The sequence below is a fragment of the Urocampus carinirostris genome, chromosome 4 (assembly GCF_059441175.1).
Source record: "Urocampus carinirostris isolate Australia breed hairy pipefish chromosome 4, RoL_Ucar_1.0, whole genome shotgun sequence".
NCBI lineage: Eukaryota > Metazoa > Chordata > Actinopteri > Syngnathiformes > Syngnathidae > Urocampus > Urocampus carinirostris.
The window spans coordinates 1,814,349-1,839,332 of record NC_142352.1 but is presented as its reverse complement, the minus strand read 5'-3'; the positions used below and the strand labels follow the sequence as shown (position 1 = coordinate 1,839,332).

General features: G+C 43.2%; 1 protein-coding gene across 1 annotated transcript in view; it reads right to left on the bottom strand.

Moving 5' to 3' along the window:
- Window positions 1–24,984, bottom strand: part of LOC148366663 (neural-cadherin) — a 345,561-nt gene that overhangs the window by 227,527 nt on the left and 93,050 nt on the right. Inside the window, exon 7 of the mRNA XM_088333456.1 lies at window positions 5,391–5,533. Within this exon, the coding sequence (XP_088189582.1) occupies window positions 5,391–5,533 (143 nt within the window). The remainder of the gene's footprint in view (window positions 1–5,390; window positions 5,534–24,984) is intronic.

Here is a 24,984-nt window from a genome sequence, read left to right as displayed (position 1 = left end):
AGAAGGAGAGAGGGGGAGAGAGAGGAGGAGGGGGAGAGAGAGAGAGAGAGGGAGAGAAGGAGAGAGAGCGGGGGAGAGAGAGAAGAGGAGAGAGAAAGAGAAAGAGGATGAGAGGGGGGAGAGAGAGAGAAAGAAAAAAAGAAAAAGAAAGAGAAAAAGAGAGACAGAAAGAAAAAGAGAAAAGGAGAGACAGAAAGAGAAAAAGAGAGACAGAGACAGAGACAGAGACAGAGACAGACAGACAGAGAGACAAAGCAATTGCATAGCAAGTTCTGCCTGAAGAAATTGTAACTTTGCCTACAGTGTCTCTGGAAGACTCCTGTTTTTTGCAGAGTTGCGTGCCTTGATCCTCAAAAGCTGCAAGAGACAAGTTTACCTGCCGTAACAGCGTACGTTCCTTTTTTGCCTTTGCCTTCTTTTTGGTATGCTATGGTAAATTTTGCTTTTGTGTTTTTCACCGCGTGTCTTGCAATTGGTATGATATTGTTCAGATAGCTTTTTTTTTAGCATCCGGGCTCCCGAAGGCTTCCCGTTTTGTTTGGTCCACATTAATCCTGTTAGCAGTTGGCTACTTGGCTAGCCTGCTGTGAAAATTGTTTTGTTATTTTCCCTGCTGGGTTTGTGTTCGTCGTTGTGGCTGTTTTCTGTTCCCCAGGTTGACCGGCTGCTCGCTGCGTGTTTTCCGTCAGCCAGCCATTGGTTTTTCCGCTGATCGGTCCTGGTTATGTCATGATTGCTGATTCGGGGCACCAGCGAATGCCACGGGATCTGATTGGCTGTTGAACTCTTTTTAAACCCCCGTCTTCTAAAAGGAAGCTGTCAGACTGTCCTGCGAACCTACGCTTTTGCTTGGCAAGCACCGTACCCTCCAACAATTCCCTGCTCTCTTTTCTCCTTCCTGACACCCGTTGCCATCCTGTTTCTGGAGCCGTGTCTACTATCCGACATTCTTCTGCCCTGTTATCCTGCCTGATACCTGTTGCCGACCTTTTTCTGGACCCATTCCTGCTTCAGCTCTTCCGTCCCGGCCATCGACCTGTTTTGCCCCGTTTCCTGCCTGATACTTGTTGCCGACCTGTTTTCTGGACTCGTTACTGCTTTTACTCCTCTGTCCCAGCCATCGACCTGTTTTGCCCTGTTTCCTGCCTGATACCTGTTGCCGACCTGTTTCTGTACCCGTTTCTGCCCTGCTCTTCCGTCCTGGCCATCGACCTGTTTTGCCCCGTTTCCCGCCGGATACTTGTTGCTGACCTTTTTTCTGGACTCGATTACCGCCCTTGCTCCCCCGTCCCGGCTACCGACCAGTTTTCCCGCTGCCTATGACTATCCTCGCTCGACACAGAAGTGCCACTTCTGCGTTCCTGACACCGGCCACCCGTGTCCGACGATCATCGGATCGTGGAAGCAAGCACTGCTCTCTATTTCAGTAAAACTGAGTTTAACGAACGCTATTGGGTCCCGTCTCCGTTTCTGGCTTCCGACAGGTTAGCCCTTATTAGCATCCGGCTAGCCTGGCATGATCATTCGGTATATCTACGTTATTGGGTCGTGCTTGCCCCTGTGGTCGCTTCAACGTAACAGAACAGGACAAAGAGAGCGAAGGACAAAAAAAAAGCGAATGCTAATCAGGAAAAAGGCGACGGGTAAGAAGAGCGGAGCGCGAATAACAATGTGTTAGCCTGAGGGAAAGCAGCAAAACAGGCGGGACAAAAACCTGGCGCAAAAGCAGGATCATGGGCAGGTCAGCCGGCAAGATTCGAGAGTAGCTCAGGGCTGAAATCCCAATCATGGAAAAGGAAAAATCAAATCAATTAAAACAAAGAAATGAGACAAGATGACAACAAGAGAACTCTGCTAGCTGTTCCCTCGTAAAAATCAATAGAACCGCCTTGCAGCTGAAAAAGTCTATCGAAAGCATCCTTTTCAACTTTTTTTCGACGCCTTCTCGGAGATAAAATTCCAGGTGAATGGATTTACAACATCTTTCGAGATCTCTTCACTCAATCGAGATACAGCGGTCAATCAAACTAGATCAGGGGTGTCAAACTCATTTGAACGCGGGGGCCACACCATAGAACAAACATTCTGTCGGTGGCCTGACTAGTAGATTAAAGAGAAAGAAAAAGAGAGAAAAAAGAGAAAGAAATAAGAGAAAGAGGGAGGGAAAAGGAGAGAGGGCGGGACAAAGAAAGAAAAAGAGAGAGAGGGAGAGAGAGTGAGAAACAAAAGAGATAAAAAGTCGTGAGAGAGGGGGAAAAGAAAGGGAGAGGAAGAAAGAAATCCAAAGAGAAATAGAAAGACAGCAGAGAAAAGAGAAAAGAAAGCGCAAAGGGTATGAAGAAAAAAAGAGAAAAGAGAGAAAAGGAAAAAAGGAAGGAAGAGAAAAAGAGACACAGAGAGTGAAAGAGACAGAGTGGGAGAAAAGTGGTGAGAGAGAGAGAGAGAGAGTGATGAATCAATGAATCAAGATGGAATGGTTTTATCTATTTTGATCACCATACCTATCATGATAAATTAACCTATCTATCAAAATGTAATCAATTTATCTAGGTAAATCATTCAACCAATCTACTGAAATCAATCAATCTAGATGACATCAAACAATCCATATATCTAACTCAATCAATCAATATATTAAGATCTAATGGATCTTTCTAGATAAATGACCATATAAATCATGATAAATCAATCTATGTATCTAGGTCTATGTATCAAGATACTGTAATTCTTTCAACCAATCTGCATGAATCAATCAATCTAGATTAACGCAATTACTCCATCTAGATCAATCACTCTATCTAGTTCAATCCATTAATCAAGCCATCAATCAATCAATTATTCAAACAATCATTCAAGATCTAATGCACCTATCTAGATAGATTACCATATCTATCATGATAAATTAACCTATCTAGATTTAATCAATTTATCTAAATAAATCATTCAACCAATGTACTGAAAACAATCCATCTAGATGCCATCAAACAATCAATATACCCAGCTCAATCAATCAATATATTAAGATCTAATGGATCTTTCTAGATAAATAAGCATACATGTATCTAGATTTAATCTATGCATCAAGATAAATCATTCAACCAATCTGCATGAATCAATCAATCTAGACTAAAGCAATTACTGTAGATCAATTACTATATCTAGTCTATCCATCAATCCATCAATCCATCCAGCAACCCACCCATCAATCCATCAACCCATCCATCAACCCACGCATCCATCACACCATCCATCCATCACCCACCCATCAAATCCATCAATCCATCAACCCATCCATCAACCCTACCATCCACCAATCCATCCATTCATCAAATCCATTCATCACCCATCCATCAAATCCTTCCTTCCATCTTTCCTACCATCCATTCATCAACCATACCATCCATCCATAAACCCAGCCACCCAGCCACCCATCCATCCATCCATCCATCCACCCACCCATCAAATCCATCAACCCTACCATCCATCCATCCATCCATCAACCCATCCATAAACCCACCGATCCATCAATTCAGCCATCCATCACCCACCCATCAAATCCATCAACCCATCCATCAATCCTACCATCCATCCATCCATCAAATCCATCCATCCATCCATCAACCCCTCCATCAACCCACCCATCAAATCCATCCTTCCATCAAATCCTACATCCTTCCATCAACCCTACCATCCATAAACCCACCCATCAATCCATCCATCCATCACCCACCCATCAAATCCATCAATCCATCAACCCATCCATCAACCCTACCATCCATCCATCCATCAAATCCATCCATCCATCCATCCCTCCATCAACCCACCCATCAAATCCACCCTTCCATCAAATCCTACACCCTTCCATCAAATCCTACATCCTTCCATCAACCCTACCATCCATAAACCCACCCATCCATCAATCCATCCATCCATCACCCACCCATCAAATCCATCAATCCATCAACCCATCCATCCATCCATCCATCAACCCATCCATCCATCCACCAACCAATCCATCCATCCATCAACCCATCCATAAACCCACCCATCCATCAATCCATACATCCATCACCCACCCATCAAATCCATCAACCCAGCAACCCATCATCAACCCTACCATCCATCCATCCATCAAATCCATCCATCCATCCATCAAACCCTCCATCGACCGACACATTAAATCCACCCTTCCATCAACCCTACATCCTTCCATCAACCCTACCATCCATCCATCCATCCATAAACCCACCCATCTATCAATCCATCCATCCATCACCCACCCATCAAATCCATCAATCCATCAACCCTACCATCCATCCATCCATCAACCCACCCATTAACCCATCCATCAACCCTACCATCCATCCATCCATCAACCCACCCATCAATCCATCCATCCATCCATCACCCACCCATCCAATCCATCAACCCATCAAGCCATCCATCAACCCTACCATCCATCCATCCATCCATTAATCAAACAATCATTCAAGATCTACTGTATCTATCTCGATAGATCATCACATCTATCATGATAAAGGGAGGGATGGGCGCCATTAGGTTGTAGTTTCCCAAGACACACAACAGGAAATGGTACCCTTACCACCCGTGTGCTTAAAGGATACACCCACCAGAAAAAAGTTGCCCCCTTGAAGTTATATAAACAAACAAGTGTCTGTAGATATGATTTCAAAATATACTCATCAGGGAAAACCTCACATTCAGTCTGAAACAAGATATCTCAAAACTATAAAACCGGCGTAGCTCATCGATAACATCCTCTCAGAGTTGGCTGATAATACTTTTCCCCGCATATATGGACTTGTTACATCCAAAACCGTGCAGTGAATCCCACTGTATTAAATATTTACTCCAAAACACACAATAATGCAGACAGATGATAAAAAAAGTTGTAAAAAAATCCGCCTAAAAGCATATGTGCTTCCCACAAGGTTCTTTGTAGTAATCCATTTGCTTTTCTCCAAAACTTACTTAAATTATTCCTAATGCTGTAGTCAACCTTTCTCTTGACACTATTCTCCGCCAATAGCTTCAAATTTATTCAGCCAGTAGTCACCAAATCGAATGATGATTGTCACATTGGTTAACCGTTGAAATTCCCAACATAATTGTCTGCCTTTTTCCAGAGGTGTATGTAAATCAGAGCCGAAAACGAACACGCACGTTGCAATTTGTGATTCATTTTCACGCACCATCATTAAGTGTGCACAATCATTGCTAGACTTCTGGAAAGAAAAGTCAAACATTTACAACTCTTTCACAATGTCTAAAAAAATGACCAAAGTAAAATACACATTTGCAAAGGTTTTAGTCCTAAAAGATTCCGTATTTCCCCCTTTTCTTCGAAAAAAACCAAAACGTTTTCCTACCTTTCTGGCTGTCGATGACAAAGTTTCCTTCATCGTTCCCCGAAGTGATGCTGTAGGTGACGGCGTCTCCGTCGGGGTCTTTGGCCTGGACCGTGGCCACCAGAGTATCGGGACCGGCGTCCTCGGATACAAAGGTCCAATACCTTCCGTACAAAAAGCAAAGAGAGAAAAAGGGTCATTGACACCAGAAGTCAGCAAATGCATCAAACAGTGGCTGGGAAACCTCATTGTTAAAGCTTTAAAGCTTTAACTCAGGGGTCTCAAACTCAATTAACCTAGGGGTCGCCGGAGCTAGGGCCTGGGGGAGGTTGGGATAAATCGGGTTTTCCACAAAAAGTTTGGATAAAAAAATTACCTGTTTTCTAATATATATATTTTTTTATAATTCCCTACACAAAATAAGTTCTAAAGATTAAAGAATCATTTATAAGAAAATCCATTAATCAGTCATAAATTAATGCATAATCCACTATAGGGCTGCACCTAAAGGGACAGTGTGTAATACCCAGTGCCTCCTAGGGGTTCAAATGTCACTCATTAAAAAAAAAGAAAATAGATTTCATTAATTACCAAAAAATCATGAACAAAATTCAGGAATATCAGCAGTTAAAGTGATGCTAAATGCTACATTAGCAGGAAATATACGCTAAATGTAGCCACAATGATGCTTGAAGAGACAGCCATGCTACTTGCTAATGCGGCTAGCGGCTGCGCTAGCGGAAACTGTGCGCCAGAATAGAACTTCCCCATGCTTCACCAATGCTACCATTAGTAGTTATCGCCATTGACAGTAGCATTAGCTGCTAATTCATTTAGCAATAAATGCTTACGTAATGTTAGCAGCTAAAGTGATGCTATTTGCTATTGCGACTAAGTTATCGGATAATAAAAGCTAAATGTGATGCTAGAAGCTACAGCGATCCTATTTGCTAATGCAGCTAGCGGCTGCGCTAGCGGAAACTGTGCGCCAGAATAGAACTTCCCCATGCTTCACCAATGCTACCATTAGTAGTTATCGCCATTGACAGTAGCATTAGCTGCTAATTCATTTAGCAATAAATGCTTACGTAATGTTAGCAGCTAAAGTGATGCTATTTGCTATTGCGACTAAGTTATCGGATAATAAAAGCTAAATGTGATGCTAGAAGCTACAGCGATCCTATTTGCTAATGCAGCTAGCGGCTGCGCTAGCAGAAATTATGCGCTAAATCCAAGGCCGGAATAGAACAGTCCCCGTGTTATCAACCCCGCTTCACCAATGCTACCGTTAGTAGTTATCGCCATTTACAGTAGCATTAGCTGCTAATTTGTTTAGCAATAAATGCTTATGTAATGCTAGCAGCTAAAGTGATGCCATTTGCTATCGCGACTAGGTTATCGGATAATATAAGGTAAATTTAGCCATAAGAGACACTAGAAGCTGCAGCGATGCTATTTGCTAATGCTGCAGGCGGCTGCGCTAGCGGAAACTATGCGCTACATCCAAGGCCGGAATAGAACCTTCCCCATATTATCAACTTCGCTTGAGCAATGCTACCAATAGTAGTTATCGCCGTTGATAGTAGCATGAGCAGCTAGTTTATTTAGCAATAAATGCATACAAAATGTTAGCAGCGATGCTATTTGCTTATGTCATTACATTATTGGAGAATATAAGCTAAATGTAGCCACGCGTAATGTTAGAAGTTTTCAGTAGCATTAACTACTAATTTATTAAGCAGTAAATGCTTATGCAATGTTAGCAGCTAAAGTGATGCTTTTTGCTATCGCAACTAGGTTATTGGATAATATAGGCTAAATGTAGCCAAAAGTGACGCTAGAAGCTACAGCGATCCTATTTTTGCTAGTGCAGCTAGCGGCTGCGCTAGCGGAAACTATACGCTAAATCCAAGGCCGGAATAGAACAGTCCCAATGTTATCAAATTCGTTTGAGCAATGCTACCAATAGTAGTTATCGCCGTAAATAGTAGCATTAGCAGCTAATATATTTAGCAATAAATGCATACGTAATGTTAGCAGCTAAAGTGATGCCATTTGCTATCACGACTAGTTTATCGGATAATATAAGCTAAATTTAGCCAAAAGTAATGTTAATGAAATGAAATGATCTGCATTTCTATAGCGCTTTTCAAGTCAATGACTTCCCAAAGCGCTTTACATTGTGCTTCACATTTCCCAATAGCGGCCGTGCAGCCATGTAAGGCGCTAACCTGCTTATTGGGGGTAATTGGGGGTTCAATGTCTTACCCAAGGACACTTCGACATGTAACACGGACAAGCCGGGATTCGAACTGGGATCCCTTAATCCTAAAACGATCGCTCTACCTCCTGAGCTACTGCCGCCCCCGTTAGAAGCTACAGTGATGCGTACGCTAATGCGGTTAGCGGCCAACATGAGCAAAATAGTAATAATACTATATTATAATACTAAATAGAGGCTACATTGATCCTATTTGTCAGTGCGGCTAGCAGCTGCGTTAGCAGTAATTATGCGCTAAATCCAAGGCCAGAATAGAACAGTCCCCATGTTATCAACCTCAATTCAGCAATGCTACCATTAATAGTTATCGCCATTGACAGTAGCATTAGCTGCTAATTTATTCAGCAATAAACGCTTATGTAATGCTAGCAGCTAAAGTGATGCTATTTGCGATCGCGGCTAGGTTATTGGAGAATATAAGCTAAATGTAGCCACAAGTAATGTTAGAAGCTACAGTGATGCGTACGCTAATGCGGTTAGCGGCCAACATGAGCAAAACAGTAATAATACTATCTTATAATACTATATAATAATGACTTGATATAAATATAAAGTATAATATAAAGTATAATATAAAACTTAGATGACTACACTTAAGCCCTCAATGCGAATCATTCCCTATAACCGCGTCTGCAATGCTACCATTAGTAGTTTTTAGTAGCATTAGCTGCTAATTTATTTAGCAGTAAATGCTTAAGTAATGCTAGAAGCTAAAGTGATGCTTTTTGCTATCGCGACTAGGTTATCGGATAATACAAGCTAAATGTAGCCAAAAGTGACGCTAGAAGCTAGAGCGATCCTCTTTGCCAGTGCGGCTATCTAGCAGCTAGCTAGCGGCTGCGATAGCAGAAACTATACGCTAAATCCAAGGCCGGAATAGAACAGTCCCTATGTTATCAACCCCGCTTCAGCAATGCTACCATTAGTAGTTATCGACATTGATAGTAACATTCGCAGCTAATTTATTTAGCAATAAATGCTTACGTAATGATAGCAGCTAAAGTGATGCTATTTGCTATCACGACTGGGTTATCGGATAATATAAGCTAAATGTAGCCAAAAGTGACGCTAGAAGCTACAATGATCCTATTAGCCAGTGCGGCTAGCGGCTGCGGTAGCGGAAAATATGCGCTAAATCCAAGGCCGGAATAGAACAGTCCCCATGTTATCATCCTCGCTTCAGCAATGCTACCATTAGTAGTTATCACCATTGACAGTAGCATTAGCTGCTAATTCATTTAGCAATGAATGCTTACGTAACGTTAGCAGCTAAAGTGATGCTATCTGCGATCGCGACTAGGATATCGGATAAAATAAGCTGAATTTAGCCAAAAGTGACGCTAGAAGCTACAGCGATGCTATTTGCCAATGCGGCTAGCGGCTGCGCTAGCGGAAACTATGTGTTAAATCCGAGGCCGGGATAGAACACTCCCCATTTTATCAACCTCGCTTCAGCAATGCTACCATTAGAAGTTATCGCCATTAACGTAGCATTAGCTGCTAATTTATTCAGCAATAAATGCTTACGTAATGCTAGCAGCTCAAGTGATGCTATATGCTATCGCGTCTAGGTTATTGGATAATATAGGCTAAATGTAGCCAAAAGTGACGCTAGAAGCTACAGCGATCCTATTCGCTAATGCGGCTGCGCTAGCGTAAAATATGCGCTAAATCAAAGGTTAGAATAAAGCGGTCCCCATGATTGCAAGCTGGCGGCTAATCGGCGTCCTCCGATTGGACAAAGCCGATAATTAAATTGGGTAATGAATTTTCTGGGGCCCGGGGGAGTCGCGGAAAGCAAAATTGTGCGGAAAAGGCTCAAAAAGTAATTAGCGCTCGCCGGCGTGCGTCCGGCCCGATTGGGTTTTGATTGCAACATCGATCAGAACAAATTGGAGACGTGCGGCGGGTCCTAAGGCGCCGGGGCCGTCCCATCGCTCGCCTGAAGGAAAAAAAAAAAAAAAAAAAAACGAGATGTTTTATTCGTGTCGAATGCGGGGTCGTCGCGCTGTCCGGTCGGATTAACCTGCCAGACACTGACCGGCCAGCGCTCTGCTTTGTTTTTCATTTTTTGTTTTTATCTAGCGCTCGATTTTTTTCAGACAAAAGGGAGCGTGAGAAAATGTCAGACTCACTATTATTTTTCGAACGCCGTTCCAGAAATTCGGCTCGGATTTGTATTCAGTGTTCGTACGAATGTTTTTTTCAAGGTCAGAAAAATGCTTGAATTTTAGGGAAAGTGCTTGAAAATGTTTGAAATGATTTCCATGTTTCCTGGAAGTATTACTCCATGGACCGCAGATGTCAAAACAGGCGGCCCGCGGGCCAGATCAGGCCCGCTAAGGGATTGAATCCGGCCCGCCAGACAACACTCAGAGAAGCGCAAGAGTAAAGCGAGCTGCAGGTTGAAATTGGTCAACTTGATGTTGCCAAAGCCAGGTGCCTCGAACAAAGACACTCTACTTGTATTTATTTCTCTCTTTTCCACCCCTTTTCTCCCACTTTCTGTCTCTTTCACTCTGTGTCTCTCTTTTTCTCTTCCTTTGTTGCTCTTTCTCTCTTTCTAACTTCTTTTGTTCTAACTTCCTTTTTTCCTTTTCTCTCTTTTCTCTTTCTCTCTTCATACCCTTCGCGCTTTCTTTTCTCTTCTTCTGTCTTTCTATTTCTCTTTGGATTTATTTCTTCCTCTCCCTTTCTTTCCCCCTCTCTCACGACTTCTCTTTTTATCTCTTTTGTTTCTCATGCTCTCTCCCTCTCTTTCTTTGTCCCTCCCCCTCTCTCTTATTTCTTTATCTCTCTTTTGCTTTCTCTTTAAACTACTAGTCCAGCCCCCGTCAGAATGTTTGTTCTATCGTGTGGGCCCTTGAGTTAAAATGAGTTTGACACCCCTGCCATAGACCATGCTTTTAAATGAAAAACAAAGGTATGTCAAAAAATGACGCCGATGGGTGCTCCTGTCCTCAATATTGAGTTGTCATGTGAAGCGTTACTGCCCTCTACTGTCACATCCAAGTTTATCAGAATAGACTCTTTTGGCTCTCAAACGGCTCATCAGATTTGAATTTTTTTTGTGATATATTATCAATACTAATACCAGTGTGGACAGACAAATGAGGCTTTGTGCAAAAAATGACTGGCTGTTTGTGCATTATGCCTCGAGAGTGTTGTACCTCTCACGTCAAGTGTTAAACAACGTTACGAGACGAAACATGAACATGAATTCAAAGATGAGTCTGACATGGCGAAGATAAACAGGAAAGCTGAAATTTCCACATGGGGCAGATTTAATTTCAATAACAATTTAACTAAGTGTACTCCATCGAAAACGGCCGAATTAGTGACGGAGTCTCTAGGAATCCCTCTTCTGAAGTCCTTTAGCTCTCTCCTATTCACCATCTTCTCCCCGCATAATGGCGTGCCGACTCCTCCCATGGGCGTGCCAAGGAAGCCCCCCCTGGACGAAGTCAGCGCCTTTCTACGTCTGGATGTGCTGATTATCTTATCAGCCTTACGTCATGTTCCCGCCGTTCCATTAAACGATCGGGTGAAGCAGGTCGCTCTGAACACGGAAGTGGGACTTCGGAATGAAAAAAAAACAGTTTAGTAGCCGGGACAGAAAAAATCGTGGTCGGGGTCAGAAAACGGTCGTAAGCCACGAAAGGAGAGTAGACGTGGTTGGGGACAAAAAGAGGTCGGAAGCTGGGACAGTAGAGTAGACGTGGTCAGGATCAAAAATGGGTCAAAGCCAGGGGACAGACAGGAGCAAAAAACAGGTGGTAGTCAGTGTCGAAAAGGGCTTGCCTAGTGTTAACTGAGGTTCGTAGACGGACTGACAACAGGTGACAGAAAGGAGTGGGTTTAAATGGGGACAGGGAGCCAGTAATCATGACAAATTTCCACATGGGGGCAGATTTAATTTCATTAACAATTTAACTAAGTGTACTCCATCGAAAACGGCCGAATTAGTGACGGAGTCTCTGGGAAGCCCTCTTCTGAAGTCCTTTATCTCTCTCCTATTCACCATCTTCTCCCCGCATAACGGCGTGCCGACTCCTCCCACGGGCGTGCCAAGGAAGCCCCCCCCTGGCGGAAGTCGGCGCCTTTCTACGTCTGGATGTGCTGATCATCTTATCAGCCTTACGTCATGTTCCCGCCGTTCCATTAAACAACATTTTCCACCAGGTTGTCCTGACCTTGCACCACAGCCCAGCCGGTGAATATCTTTTGCATTAGATGTCATTTCTATTCGATCGTATAAAATCCTTCACACCTGAAATGATCTTCTTTGCTAAAACGGTTATCAATGATCAAACACGAACGGGGCGGCAGTAGCTCAGGAGGTAGAGCGCTCGTCTTGGGATCAAGGGATCCCAGTTCGAATCCCGGCTTGTCCTTTGTATTTGTATTGTATTTATTATTATCCAGCCAGTATCAACCATCAACATGATGTCTACCGGAAATCATTTTGTCACGCGAAGCTATCGACGTGACTCGTCGCCTTCGATCGGCGCCGGGTTTTTTAGACCCAACTGCTGTGTTGGGAGTCATTAGGTGAGCAAACCCCCCAATTCCAACCCTTAATGCCGAGCGCCAAGCAGGGAGGCAACGGGTACCAATGTTTAAGTCTTAGGTATGACTCGGCCGAGGCTTGAACCAGCGACCTCCCAGTCTCGGAGCGGGCGCCCTACCATCTAGGCTACAAAAACAATGCGGCACCTATAGAATTGCAACAAGACAGACCATGCAGAAAAGTACTTCGTATTACATGTCGAAGTGTCCTTGGGTAAGACACTGAACCCCTAATACCCCCAATAAGCAGCTTAGAGTCTTACATGGCTGCAATACAATGCCGCTATTGGGAAATGTGAAGCACAATGTAAAGCGCTTTGGGAGGTCTTCATTGACTTGAAAAGCGCTATAGAAATGCAGACCATTTACCATCTTGATTATCCTCAAAACGTTTGGAGGCTGACTCCCTATTAATGTGTGTGTGTGTGTGTGTGTGTGTGTGTGTGTGTGTGTGAATGGGTAAGTGTGAAGCACATTGTAAAGCGCTTTGGGAGGTCTTCATTGACTTGAAAAGCGCTATAGAAATGCAGACCATTTACCATTTAGCCTCTTGATTATCCTCAAAACGTTTGGAGGCTGACTCCCTATTAGTGTGTGTGTGTGTGTGTGTGTGTGTGTGAATGGGTAAGTGTGAAGCACATTGTAAAGCGCTTTGGGAGGTCTTCATTGACTTGAAAAGCGCTATAGAAATGCAGACCATTTACCATCTTGATTATCCTCAAAACGTTTGGAGGCTGACTCCCTATTAATGTGTGTGTGTGTGTGTGTGTGAATGGGTAAGTGTGAAGCACATTGTAAAGCGCTTTGGGAGGTCTTCATTGACTTGAAAAGCACTATAGAAATGCAGACCATTTACCATTTAGCATCTTGATTATCCTCAAAACGTTTGGAGGCTGACTCCCTATTGGTGTGTGTGTTTGTGTGTGAATGGGTAAGTGTGAAGCCCATTGTAAAGCGCTTTGGGAGGTCTTCATTGACTTGAAAAGCGCTATAGAAATGCAGATTATTTACCAATTAGCATCTTGATTATCCTCAAAACGTTTGGAGGCTGACTCCCTATTAATGTGTGTGTGTGTGTGAATGGGTAAGTGTGAAGCACACTGTAAAGCGCTTTGGGAAGTCATTGACTTGAAAAGCGCTATAGAAATGCAGATCATTAACTAAAGCCAGGCAAACGATATTCAATATTTGAAAATCAAAATCTTTGGCAATGTCATCATCACATCGCCCCCACTTTTAGGAAAGTAGTACTACAAGAGCCCGGTCCCGACGTGTCGCGGGTCCTCCGGAGCTCGTAGACTCGGCTTCAAAGTGCCACTTGAAAGTGACGCGACCCAGAGCGATTCCGAGCGTGCTAGCTAACGCGGGAGCTAATGAAAAATGCATGTGACGCGCCGTGTAGCGGTTTTTGCTAACATCTGCTAATGTATATGCATCGCGCCCGCTGTGAAAATTTCGACTGCGCTTTGACTTCAATGTTCCCGCCGCTCGGAGTTTTATGTTAGCTTTGGCGCTACGCTAACAGTCGGAGGCAGGAAAAAAAAGACAAAGCCGGCGTTTTTCTGCGCTTTCTTTCCAGAAATACATCAAGCGGCGTCCGAGTGCGAGCGTCTGACAGGTTTTTTAGCCCCGAGCTGTGTTTTTGTTTTGGCCCGAAAACAAAAACGTAGACGGCTACTGTTCCAGTCATGCTAGCTCGCCGCTAGCTTTGTTGTTTTCGCGGTTGTCGGCGCAGCGGTAAACAAACAGTCGGATCGGACCGAAACAATAAATATCAATAATTTGTCTTGTGGAAGGAAACACGAATTTCCTTCGGGCCAAATGCTTTTTGACGTGTTCCGACTTCAAAATGGCCGCCGGGCGAGGCTGAAAAATGAGGTTTGATGCTCAGACAACCTGAATGCAAATAAATTGAGGTTAATAAGAGGAATAGTGGGCAGCACAGCGGCGCAGTGGTTAGCGCGTGTGCGGCACAATTCTTGGGAACCTCCTGTGTGGGTTCAAATCCAGCTACCGGACTTCCTGTGCGGAGTTTGTATGTTCTCCCCGTGCTTACTCCGGTTTTCTCCCACATTCCAAAGACATGCATTTCAGGTGGATTGGCCGGTCCAAATTGTCCCTAGGTGTGAGCGAGTGAGTTGTCTGTCCCTGTGTGCCCTGCAATTGGCTGGCAACCAGTTCAGGGTGTCCCCTGCCCACTGCCCGATAATTGCTCCCCCGCGACCCTACTGAGGATAAGCAGTGCAGCTAATGAGATGATGAGATGAAGATGAATAGTTTTTAGTCAAGATTTGGGAGGTAAATCTTTAACTCTGATGTTAAACATTTCTAGATGCTTTAACTCGAGACAAAGCATTAAATTTTCAACTCTGAGTAAAGGCAGCATACTGTCACAGTTGCCATGGTGCCCAATTGGCCTCGCCCATGGACACCAGCTAAAACTCGTTGGCAGATTGCTCCCTGACTACTTAAACGCTGTCCTGTGAGTTTTGGTCGGAGCGTCTGCTAAAAAACGTCAAGCCCTGAGAATCTGTTTTTCCTGTGTTTTTGCTCTCGTTTTGCCAAGCCCTGTGAATCTCCGGTTTTCCTGTGTTTTTGCTCCTGTTTTGCTCTCGCTGATCTGTTTGATTTTGACCACTTCCGGGTTCCGAGCAACCTACTCCCCGCGACCAACGATCTCTGGATCGAGTGTGCGCTTCTTGCTCTTCTCCCCAATAAACTCAGTAACGTTACGCGAGTGGGTTCTGCTTCCTGTCCCGGTCCTGACACATACGGCTTTTTCTAGTAAAAGTTTTAAAGCTTGAAATCGCAGTGAAAGCAGCTGCAAAGCTTAAGTCCTCGAGTTAAAACTCAGAGTTACATCTATTAAGGTGCTTTAACTCTTGAGTAACTTCAAAGCTTACTTTTCTAGTCAATGAATTTCAACTATGAGTTAAATCAGCCTTAAAGTTGATTTATTTTTAGGTGGAGCTTTAAAAATTCCAATCTGAGTTGAACAGCTCTACAACATAGGATTTTGGAGTTAAAGCTTTAACTCTGAGTTTAAGATTCAAACGCTTGAGCTAGGGCAGCCTTAAAGCTTCAACTCTGAAAGTTTTAATATGTTTTTGTTAAAAGCTCTCGAGTTAAATTAGCTTTAAAGCTTTATTTTTATCAAGATAAAGCGTTAAAGTTTCAATTCTGAGTCAAAGCATATTTAAAGCTTTATTTTCAAAAATAAGTTTTGCGAGAGAGAGAAAGAGAGAGAGAGAGAGAGAGAAAGAGAGAGAGAGAAAGAAAGAGAAAGAGAAAGAAAGAGAAAGAGAGAAAGAGCGAAAGAGAAAGGGAAAGAGAAAGAGAGAAAGAAAAAGAGAAAGAAAGAGAGGGCGAGAGAGAAAGAGAGAAATAGAGAAAGAGAGAGATAAAAAAGATTTTTAAAAAAAGAGAGAGAGAGAGAGAAAGGGAGAAAGAGAAAGAGAGCAAGAGAAAGAGAAAGAGAAAGAGAAAGAGAGAAAGAGAAAGAGAGAGAAAGACGCAAAAATAGAAAGTTTTTCTAAAGGTATATCAAAGAGTTTCCATAAATGGCCATTTGGAGACAACCAGTTGAAAGCCCAATAACTTTTGCAACAGTGCATTTTACTTAGGGATTTTTTTTGACATTGTGAAAGAGTTGTAAATGTTTGACTTCTCTTTCCAGATGATTGTGATAATTCCGCGTAAAAAAATGGATCCTGGGTGTCATGACCACATATTTACTTTCAGCTCTGATTTTAATACACCAGGTAAAGTTGTTTTGGGGATTATTTTGGTCAATTATAGAGGCCGCCAGTCGCATTAGCAAATCCTAACGCTTTGCTGGCTTTCCTGGCTTTAACTACTAGGGTTACAATTTTCACGATCTGTCTTCCAGTGGCCCCCGCAGACCCTCGGAAATCTATTCCAGAATTTAAACATTGCGTATACGAAAACGAAAAACAGCTCTTAGCCGGCAGGCGGAGTTGTTGATATCTTTGATTTTTGACTCCGCCCCCCCGACCGAAACTTGTTATCAATCAAAGGCGTTTGGAATCAAATGCCGACGCGGAAAAGCGTTACTCGTTGAGGAGGGGAAGAAAATTCTTGTTTATCGGCGCTGCAGGAGCTAGCATAAAACAGCGTAATTACTCAGAAGCAGCAATTCAACTCTGTGGGTGGTCAGCCATTTTGTTTATCCAGGAAAAAGAACAATTGCAGAAAATGACGGTGTGGAAATGTGCTTGTGTTATTGGAACTAACTATTGCGTATTATTAATGTCGTTTTTTTCAATTCTACTCTTGGTTTTCGGTGATATTTATAAACAGTATTTGGATGGGTCATACTGTATGTGTCAGGAACCAGAACAGGATCAGGACCCAAACGCGTGACGTTCTCACACAAGCCTTTTATTTTACGGGAAATGGGGAGTCATGCACGTTAGGCAGCAGTCTGGCGTGGAAAGACAGGAAGCCAGAGACAGACGAGATCGATTCCAATTGCCTGAGTTGATATCGGACAGATGGGGTCGGACAAGACAGATAATGAATCTGGATATCAAAAATAAACAGGAGAAACTAGACTGTAACAAAAACTGGAGAAAATAATAAACAGGACAAAAATAGACGGAAAACAAAACTGGAAACAGAAATTAAAGAGGACAAAATAAACGGGAACAAAACTGGACAGGAAATACCAACAGGAACAGGACCAAGTCGAAACCACGGGCCAGAAGTTTGTTAACGGGCTGACAAAGGAAGCGTGACACCGCTGAGCCTAAATAGACTAAATAAAGCTTCCTAAACAATTATTTATTATTGTCCAAGATGTGTGTTTGTCAGGACCAGAACGGAGACAGGACCCACTTGCGTTAGGTTTCACTCAGTTTTATGGGAAGAAAGGAAAGGGTTGCACCCACGATCCGGTGAACGCGGGAAGCAGGTCGCTCTGAACGCGGAAGTGGGACTTTGGAACGGAAAAAAAAACAGATCAGTAGCCGGGACAGGAGAGCAAAAAACGTGGTCGGGGTCAGAAACAGGTCGTAAGCCATGAAAGGAGAGTAGACGTGGTTGGGGACAAAAAGAGGTCGGAAGCTGGGACAAGAGAGTAGACGTGGTCAGGATCAGAAATGGGTCGAAGCCGGGGGACAGACGGGAGCGAAAAACAGGTGGTAGTCAGGGTCGAAAAGGGCTTGCCTAGTGTTCACTGAGGTTCGTAGACGGACTGACAACAGGTGACAGAAAGGAGTGGGTTTAAATGGGGACAGGGAGCCAATCAGAGTCCGAGGCAGTTGGCGCCAAAGGAGCAGGAACAGGTGAAGCATAACGGTAATCATGACAGGGGGTCTCCTAATTTTTCAGAAAGCGGGGGGCCAAATTTGGTAAGCTGAAAATGTGTAAGGGCTAGGCATTCTTTAAACAGTCTTGAATAAATTCACCCTTCATGAAAGGTTCGAAGTGTTCGCCTTTGTAGCGTTTCCATTTGATTCATGAAAAAGAGCCGTTGCGTCTTTAAAACAGCTTCCAGTTGCTTCACTTTTTCACAGTAAGCTTTTAGTAGTCAGCATGTTTCGTCTGGTATTTTCTCATGATATGATATTGCTGTATTATTCAGTCTCTTGGTAAATGACAGGGTTCGCACCCCTTTTTCATGGCCAAATTCAAGCACTTTTCAAGCACTTTCAAGGCGCATTTTCCCATGGAGCGACAATCAGAAGAACGTTTCTTTTTTATTGATGACTGATGACTAAAATGAAGTGGCTATCTTGCTGCTGGCACATCCTTTTTTTTACTTATTTTTGTGACTTTTTTTGATTTATTGTTTTATTGTCTGCTTCTATCTTCGGTGTTTTTCTTCCCGTTTGACAACTAAACATTTGGATTACTTTCTATCCTATGGACATGGGTTTTAGCGCACAAAAATGCAGTTATTCGAGGATTCAACTCCTTGCCCTGAAGAATTCTCGTGCCGGCGTGATGAGGGGCCTATCGTGGAGGAAGAACCGGAGCTAGCGAAGCGGCTAGCGGCGTTTTAAGTCTTCGGTACCATCCGCAATCATGGTAAATGCGAACTCACTACCAAATAAGACCAACGAGTGCTGGTGGAAAACATCGAAGCGCACAGGGAGCGCAGTTGCTGTGTTTTGCGGAAACGTGGCTCACGTTTAGCATTCCGGACGCTAACGTGTAGCCACCCGGAGCTACCCGGCTTCAGCGCCGCTATACAGAGACACGAAAGCCGGGGGGAATCGGAGAGGAGGCGGACTCGCTAACACGAGGTGGTGTATCCCTGGACACAAAAAAAAGATTTCCATCTGCCGCAGGGATGTCGAACTTTTGGACTGGCGTGTGACGTCATCCACTCCGCTACAAGCACCCCTAGGGCATCATGTTCATCTGTTAATAAACAACGGGGTAGACTGCTGGAGTGTGAATTTCCCTACGGGGATGAATAAAGTATCTATCTATCTATCTATCTATCTACTTTGTGCTATCACGAGATGTCCCTATCTACGATCTACAATCTTTCCGTGTCAATGGGCTGCTATAAACTGACACGAATTCTGCCATCGAAAGCCGGGACAGGAGAGTAGACGTGGTCAGGATCAAAAACGGGTCGAAGCCGGGGGATAGACGGCAGCAAAAAAGAGGTAGGAGTCAGGGTTGAAAAAGGCTTGCCTCGTGTTTACTGAGGTTCACAGACGGACTGACAACAGGGGACAGACAGGAGTGGGTTTGAATAGGGACAGGGAGCCAATCAGGCTCTTTTTCTCTCCCTCTCTCTTTTTCTCTCTCTCCCTCTTTCCAATATAGGATCTGGTTATACCATAGTAATAACATAGTAAGTTGTTATGATAGAAATCTATATGCAATTTGCGCTAATAAGTGGCAAAAAAATCGGCTGTGGCCCCTGGCTTGAAATGTTCATTTGAAGAGACGGAAGCAACGGGGCGGGCAGGACTTCAAAATTGTTTATGATCTTCCTTGGAAAAAATAAATAAATAAATAAATAAATAAATTTAAAAAATCAATGATGCTTTCTAGTTACAGCTGAAAAATTGGTATATGCTTAAAAGCATATCAGAAAAAAATGAGTTTTAAAAATGGAGACTAGAAAGCGGCCGACTGTGTCCCCTTCCACGCTCGATTTTTCGATCCCGACCGACTACCTGATTTCAGACGCTTTTATTTTCCCACTCTTTTCTTTCGCTTTTTGTTCCGTTTTCTTTGGACGCGAAACGCCGAGACAACGGCTTTCTCGCGGAGGAAGGGTTGCCGCGGCAACGGGAAAATATCGGAGGTCGACGCGAGTCGGGGGTGACGGCTACCTGTCGTACAGAAACGGTAAATAAAATAAAACGTCGCCTTCGACAAAGATCAGTTACCGTGTCAAAGAGGAATGGGATAAAAACCTTCTTTTTATTGCTTTCCTTATTGCTTTGCCGCTTTCTTTTCGTGCTGTCCGTCAACAGAGAAAAGAGTAAAAAAAAAAAACTGTTCAAGCAATTTTTATGCCATTTTTTCAATTTGTCCGGTACCTCGAAGGAAGAAAAATCCAGTGCCGTACTTGGATGACCAAAAAATAAAGTCGCGATTTTGCTGCTCGCAAAAACTTAAGCGATCATTAATAACATTCGTTGACATTTGCATTTGGGATAAACAAACTGGAATTTCCCCTCTTAGTATCTTAATGCGTTCCTTATGCAAGCCGACTCCACAACATGATTTACCATCTTTTTGTGTCAGTGGGCAGCTATAAACTGACATGAATTCCGCCATTCTGCCTCAACAATTGGCTACGTCACACTTGTTCACAAACACATACATTATTTATAGGTGTTGGGTAACAATTTTGCTGCTAGCACAAACTTTGGGCTATCTTGAGCAGTTCCTTACTCTGATTATTGTGGAAACAGACCGAGCAATTTGCCCCACTATACTTGAAAAACAAGGTACAATGGAGTCTCGGCGTGGGAGGGAGAGTTCTATTATTGAACTTTGAAGACGATCGAGATTTCTGTTGACAGAGACAATTGGCTTTTTATATCCTAATGCAACATTCTCTTACTTTCGCCCTTGCACGTGTACATGCACGCTACCAGACAGGATGTTTTGTGATTTTTATGTAACTTCCAAAAATTGAACAAACTGGAATTTTCCCCTCTTCGTATCCTAATGTGTTCCTTATGAAAGCCAACTCCACAACATGATCTGCCCTCTTTTTGTGTCAGCGGGCCGCTCTAAACTGACATGAATTCTGCCATTCTGCCTCAACAATATGTCACACTTGTTCACAAAAACATACATTATTTATCAGTGTTGGGTAATAATTTTGCTGCTAGCACAAACTTTGTGCTATCTTGAGCAGTTCCTTACTCTTGATTTTTGTGGAAACAGCCCGAGCAATACTTGAAAAACAAGAAACAAGGTACAATGGAGTCTTGGCGTGGGAGGGAGAGTTCGTTTATTGAACTTCGTCAACAGAAATCTCGATCATCTTCAGAGACAATTGGCTTTTTATATCCTAATACAACGTTCTCGTAATACTTTTGCCTCTCCCCCTTGCACGTGTACATGCACGCTACCAGACAGGATGTTTTGTAATCTTTATGTAAGAATTGTTTGGGGTCGGCAAAGAAGAAGCCATTCTTTTGGCGGCCCAAGGCGATCATTAATAACATTCGCTGACATTTGCACTCGGGATAAACAAACTGGAATTTCCCCTCTTAGTATCCTAATGCGTTTCTAATGCAAGCCGACTCCACAACATGATTTACCATCTTTTTGTGTCAGTGGGCCGCTATAAACTGATATGAATTCCGCCATTCTGCCTCAACAATTGGCAAGGTCACATTTGTTCACAAACACATACATTATTTATCAGTGTTGGGTAATAATTTTGCTGCTAGCACAAACTTTGTGCTATCTTGAGCAGTTTCTTACTCTGATCTATCATCTTTTTGTGTCAGCGGGCCGCTATAAACTGCCATGAATTCCGCCATTTTGCCTCAACAATTTAGCTACGTCACACTTATTCACAAACATAGAAATTATTTATAGGTGTCGGGTAATAATTGAGGTCAATATAGAAAACAAATAAAGAACGAAAGGTTTATGTAGAACATCTGGGGAGCCGTTTGGGGGGCCAAGAAGAGCCGGCTCTTCTCAGTGAGCCGAGCCAAAGAGACAGAATTCCCATGACGAGTCTGATAAACCTGTCCTCTCAGATGCAATCGTAGGGGACAGTAACGCTTCACATGACAACTCAATAATTCCGACTGTAGCCACCATCTGCGTCATTTTTACATACACTTTTTGTATTCTCTTCATTTTAAATGGTCACCTATCGAGTCATAATACTGTGAAACATAACAACAGTGCCTCGTGTACATTATGAAGAGGTATATAGGAAATATGAGCAAGTTGTGCTATGATTTATATATAAATATATCAGAGGTACGCAAGAAAAGAAGCAACCTCTTTTTAATGTTTTGGGCAAATATTCCATGTCCTTGACTTGCAAAGAAAAAAAAAATTCAAACCGTGTGCATGATTTATTCGTGTGTCTTGTCACAGTCTTGTTCCACGGACAGACTGAGGAGATCATTTCCTCCTCATGCCATTAGGCTCTTTAACTCCACCCCGGGGGAGTAAAAGCCCACATTGATCCCCACCTCCACATTTGCATATTACCGTATTTTCCGCACTATAAGGCGCACCGGGTTATAGGGCGCACCCCGAAAAAATCGTTTTAGGTCCTATTTTTGACATACACAAGACGCACCGGATGATAAGGCGCTACAATGGGAACGTGGACAAAACAGTCAGATAGTTCAGTCCAACTTATTACCCCCTTAACATTCCCTAAGCTTGCAAAGACGCAAATACGTGTCGAGAACACGTGCGGATGCGGTGTCCGTACCATGTCACTCAAATGCATTGTTCAATCATTCGGAAGGTTAAAGTCTTGGGATTCAAGAAATGCCAACCATTCCTTAGTATCTATTTTCTTTTTCGCTTGCAACTTTACCGTGCATATGACAATAAACACTTGGAATTGAGTTGAATTTAAAAATGGACACTCCATTCCATCCATTATCTGCACCGCTTATCACAGAAACATCGAGTTCAGTCTGAAACAAAATACAGGGATAATATATATAGCCAGAGTAGCTCACGGAAGTCGTTGTGTTCATAATAATGTGCAGCCGTGGTCCTCTTATATCCGTGAGTTTCGTAAATCCAGGAGAATAAAATAGTTACAAATACTAAATAGTAAAAAAATGCTTTCTGTATGCCGTCAGCCACGTGCTATACGCATTCATCTTTTTCGGCCAATTGCAGGCTTTGTTTTGCCGCTTCAGCCAATGCCAGCCTGTAAATGATAAAAAGGATCCGCCCCTTGACCTCCGAATAACTTTAGCCAATAGTGATCCATTCAAATGATGATTGACACATTGGTCAGCCAATGAAACACCGGTAAATAAATCCCAGCATACACCGCGGACTACTTGGCGTTCGGGGGAAAATTGAGTCGGCGGCTGTTGCATTAGTTGCGAGACTTTGCGACTTAATATTGATCCATATATAAGGCGCACTGTATTATAAGGCGCATGGTCAGCTTTTGAAAAAAAATAAAGGCTTTTAGGTGCGCCTTATAGTGCGTAAAATACGGTACCCTATTTTTATGACGGTGTGTATTTTCCGTAGCACTATTCAAATCCTCTATATCAACAGGTTATATTGGGTATTTTTTATACTGCTGGAAGTGTAAATTTCCCTACCTGGATGAATAAAGTATCTATTTATTTTTCCTTCTGGACTGATCAACAATTATAATTGCCGATGAACTGCAAAATCGCTAATTCAAAGCTATTATGGTGTGATTATGGTGTCATATATAAGTAGGACTTGACCGGACCTAACCCGGAACCGAATCCGGGCATCAAACCCCTGATATCGAATCTGGGCATCGAACCCCTGATATCGAACCCCGGGACCTAATCCCGGCATCGAACCCCGGGACCGAATCCCGGCATCGAACCCCGGGACCGAATCCCGGCATCGAACCCCTGAACCGAATCCCGGCATCAAACCCCAGAACCTAATCCCTGCATCAAACCCCAGAACCTAATCCCGGCATCGAACCCCAGAACCTAATCCCGGCATCGAACCCCAGAACCGAACCCCAGAACCGAATCCCGGCATCGAACCCCAGAACCGAATCCCGGCATCGAACCGCAGAATCGAATCACGTAATAGAACCGCAGAACCGAATCCCGGCATCGAACCCCAGAACCGAATCACGGCATCAAACCCGGAACCGAATCGGAAGACTCACACTTGCTGGGAGAACTGCGGCGGCTCGTCGCTAATTCAAAGCTAAAAACACAATAAGTGGCAGGTGTTAGCGCTATTGTCGCAGCCAATACCGTCCGTTGCCTTTATCTATTTAATTCCGCCGATTTCTCGATCCTACGCCAGCAGAACCGGGACTCGTTACTCCGCTGACATGAAATCAATACATGCACGAAGCTTCGTCAAGAAAATAAGAACACCGAGCTCGAAAGTCCGACTGGAAAAATGAAGCGTGGAAGCTAACGGCGATTTAAAACGAAAGAGAAAAGCAGGCTAACTCGATACTTTTCCGAGGAATAATAAGCAAACTATGAAAAAGAATAGTGTTCAAAGGATAAAGTGATAAATAGAACGAAGGACATATGGTGCGAAAAACATCCAAAGACCTGATAAAAGTCTCTTTGTTTCTGCTCAATGTGAGAACTGAAGCATCGACGTTGTTATAAAAGAATAAAACAAAACCAGTCGTACTGTCTGAAGCCTTTTATATAAAACAAAAATCGGTAAAAAACAATTGGCTCTGGGCTTTTAAAAGGTTAGAGAACCCTGGCTTAAAATGAGGAAAATCAAAGAACTCAGACACACTAGGGATTCATTTTGACAGGCGATAATTCGGACACATTTAAGAATCGAGTCGTAAATTGTTTTAAAATCTGCAAATGTATATAGGTCTTTGCTTTTCTCATTTTTTTTGTGTGGCGATAAATATTATTTTAGAAAAAAAACCTTAACTGTTTGTTGTCTTTTTTTCCTTAAAAAATGAACAGAACAAGAAAGGGCAAAAAGTTATTACATCTAATGTTTCAAAAGACCAGATGAAACATGTACAGTAGGCTTAAACGTATTTGCTAAAAAGTGTGTATATCTAGTTAGTGGTAGCCCTTTTTGACGTGACCTAGTTTTCCTGTCTTTCTTTAAAAGTGTTGGTACTTGAAAAGTGCTATTTCAACGCAGAGCATTTCCCATTTACACTGAATCCCGAACCCATGCCTTGCATTGCTGAATCCGCTATCAGTGTGATAGAGTGTGTGGGAATGGGTAAGTGTGAAGTTCATCGGAAGTCCTCAATGATTGGTTAAGTGGTCTGCATTTATAAAGCGCTTTACAATGTGCTTCACGCTCACCCATTCACACACACACTCACACGCCAATAGGGAGTCAGCCATGCAAGGCGCCTATCTGCTTATCGGGGACATTAGGGATTCAGTCTCTTGCACAAGGACACTTCAACATATGACGCAGAGGAGCCGGGAATCGAGCCTGCGACCTCTTGATCCCAAGACAAGACAGAACCTTGCCTTGCATGTGGATTTCAGTTAGGGGGGTGGTATAATTGTGGTCTGTGCGGCCCTTTTGAGACATTTTGTGATTATGGTGTCATATATAAGTAGGACTTGACCGGACCTAACCCGGAAC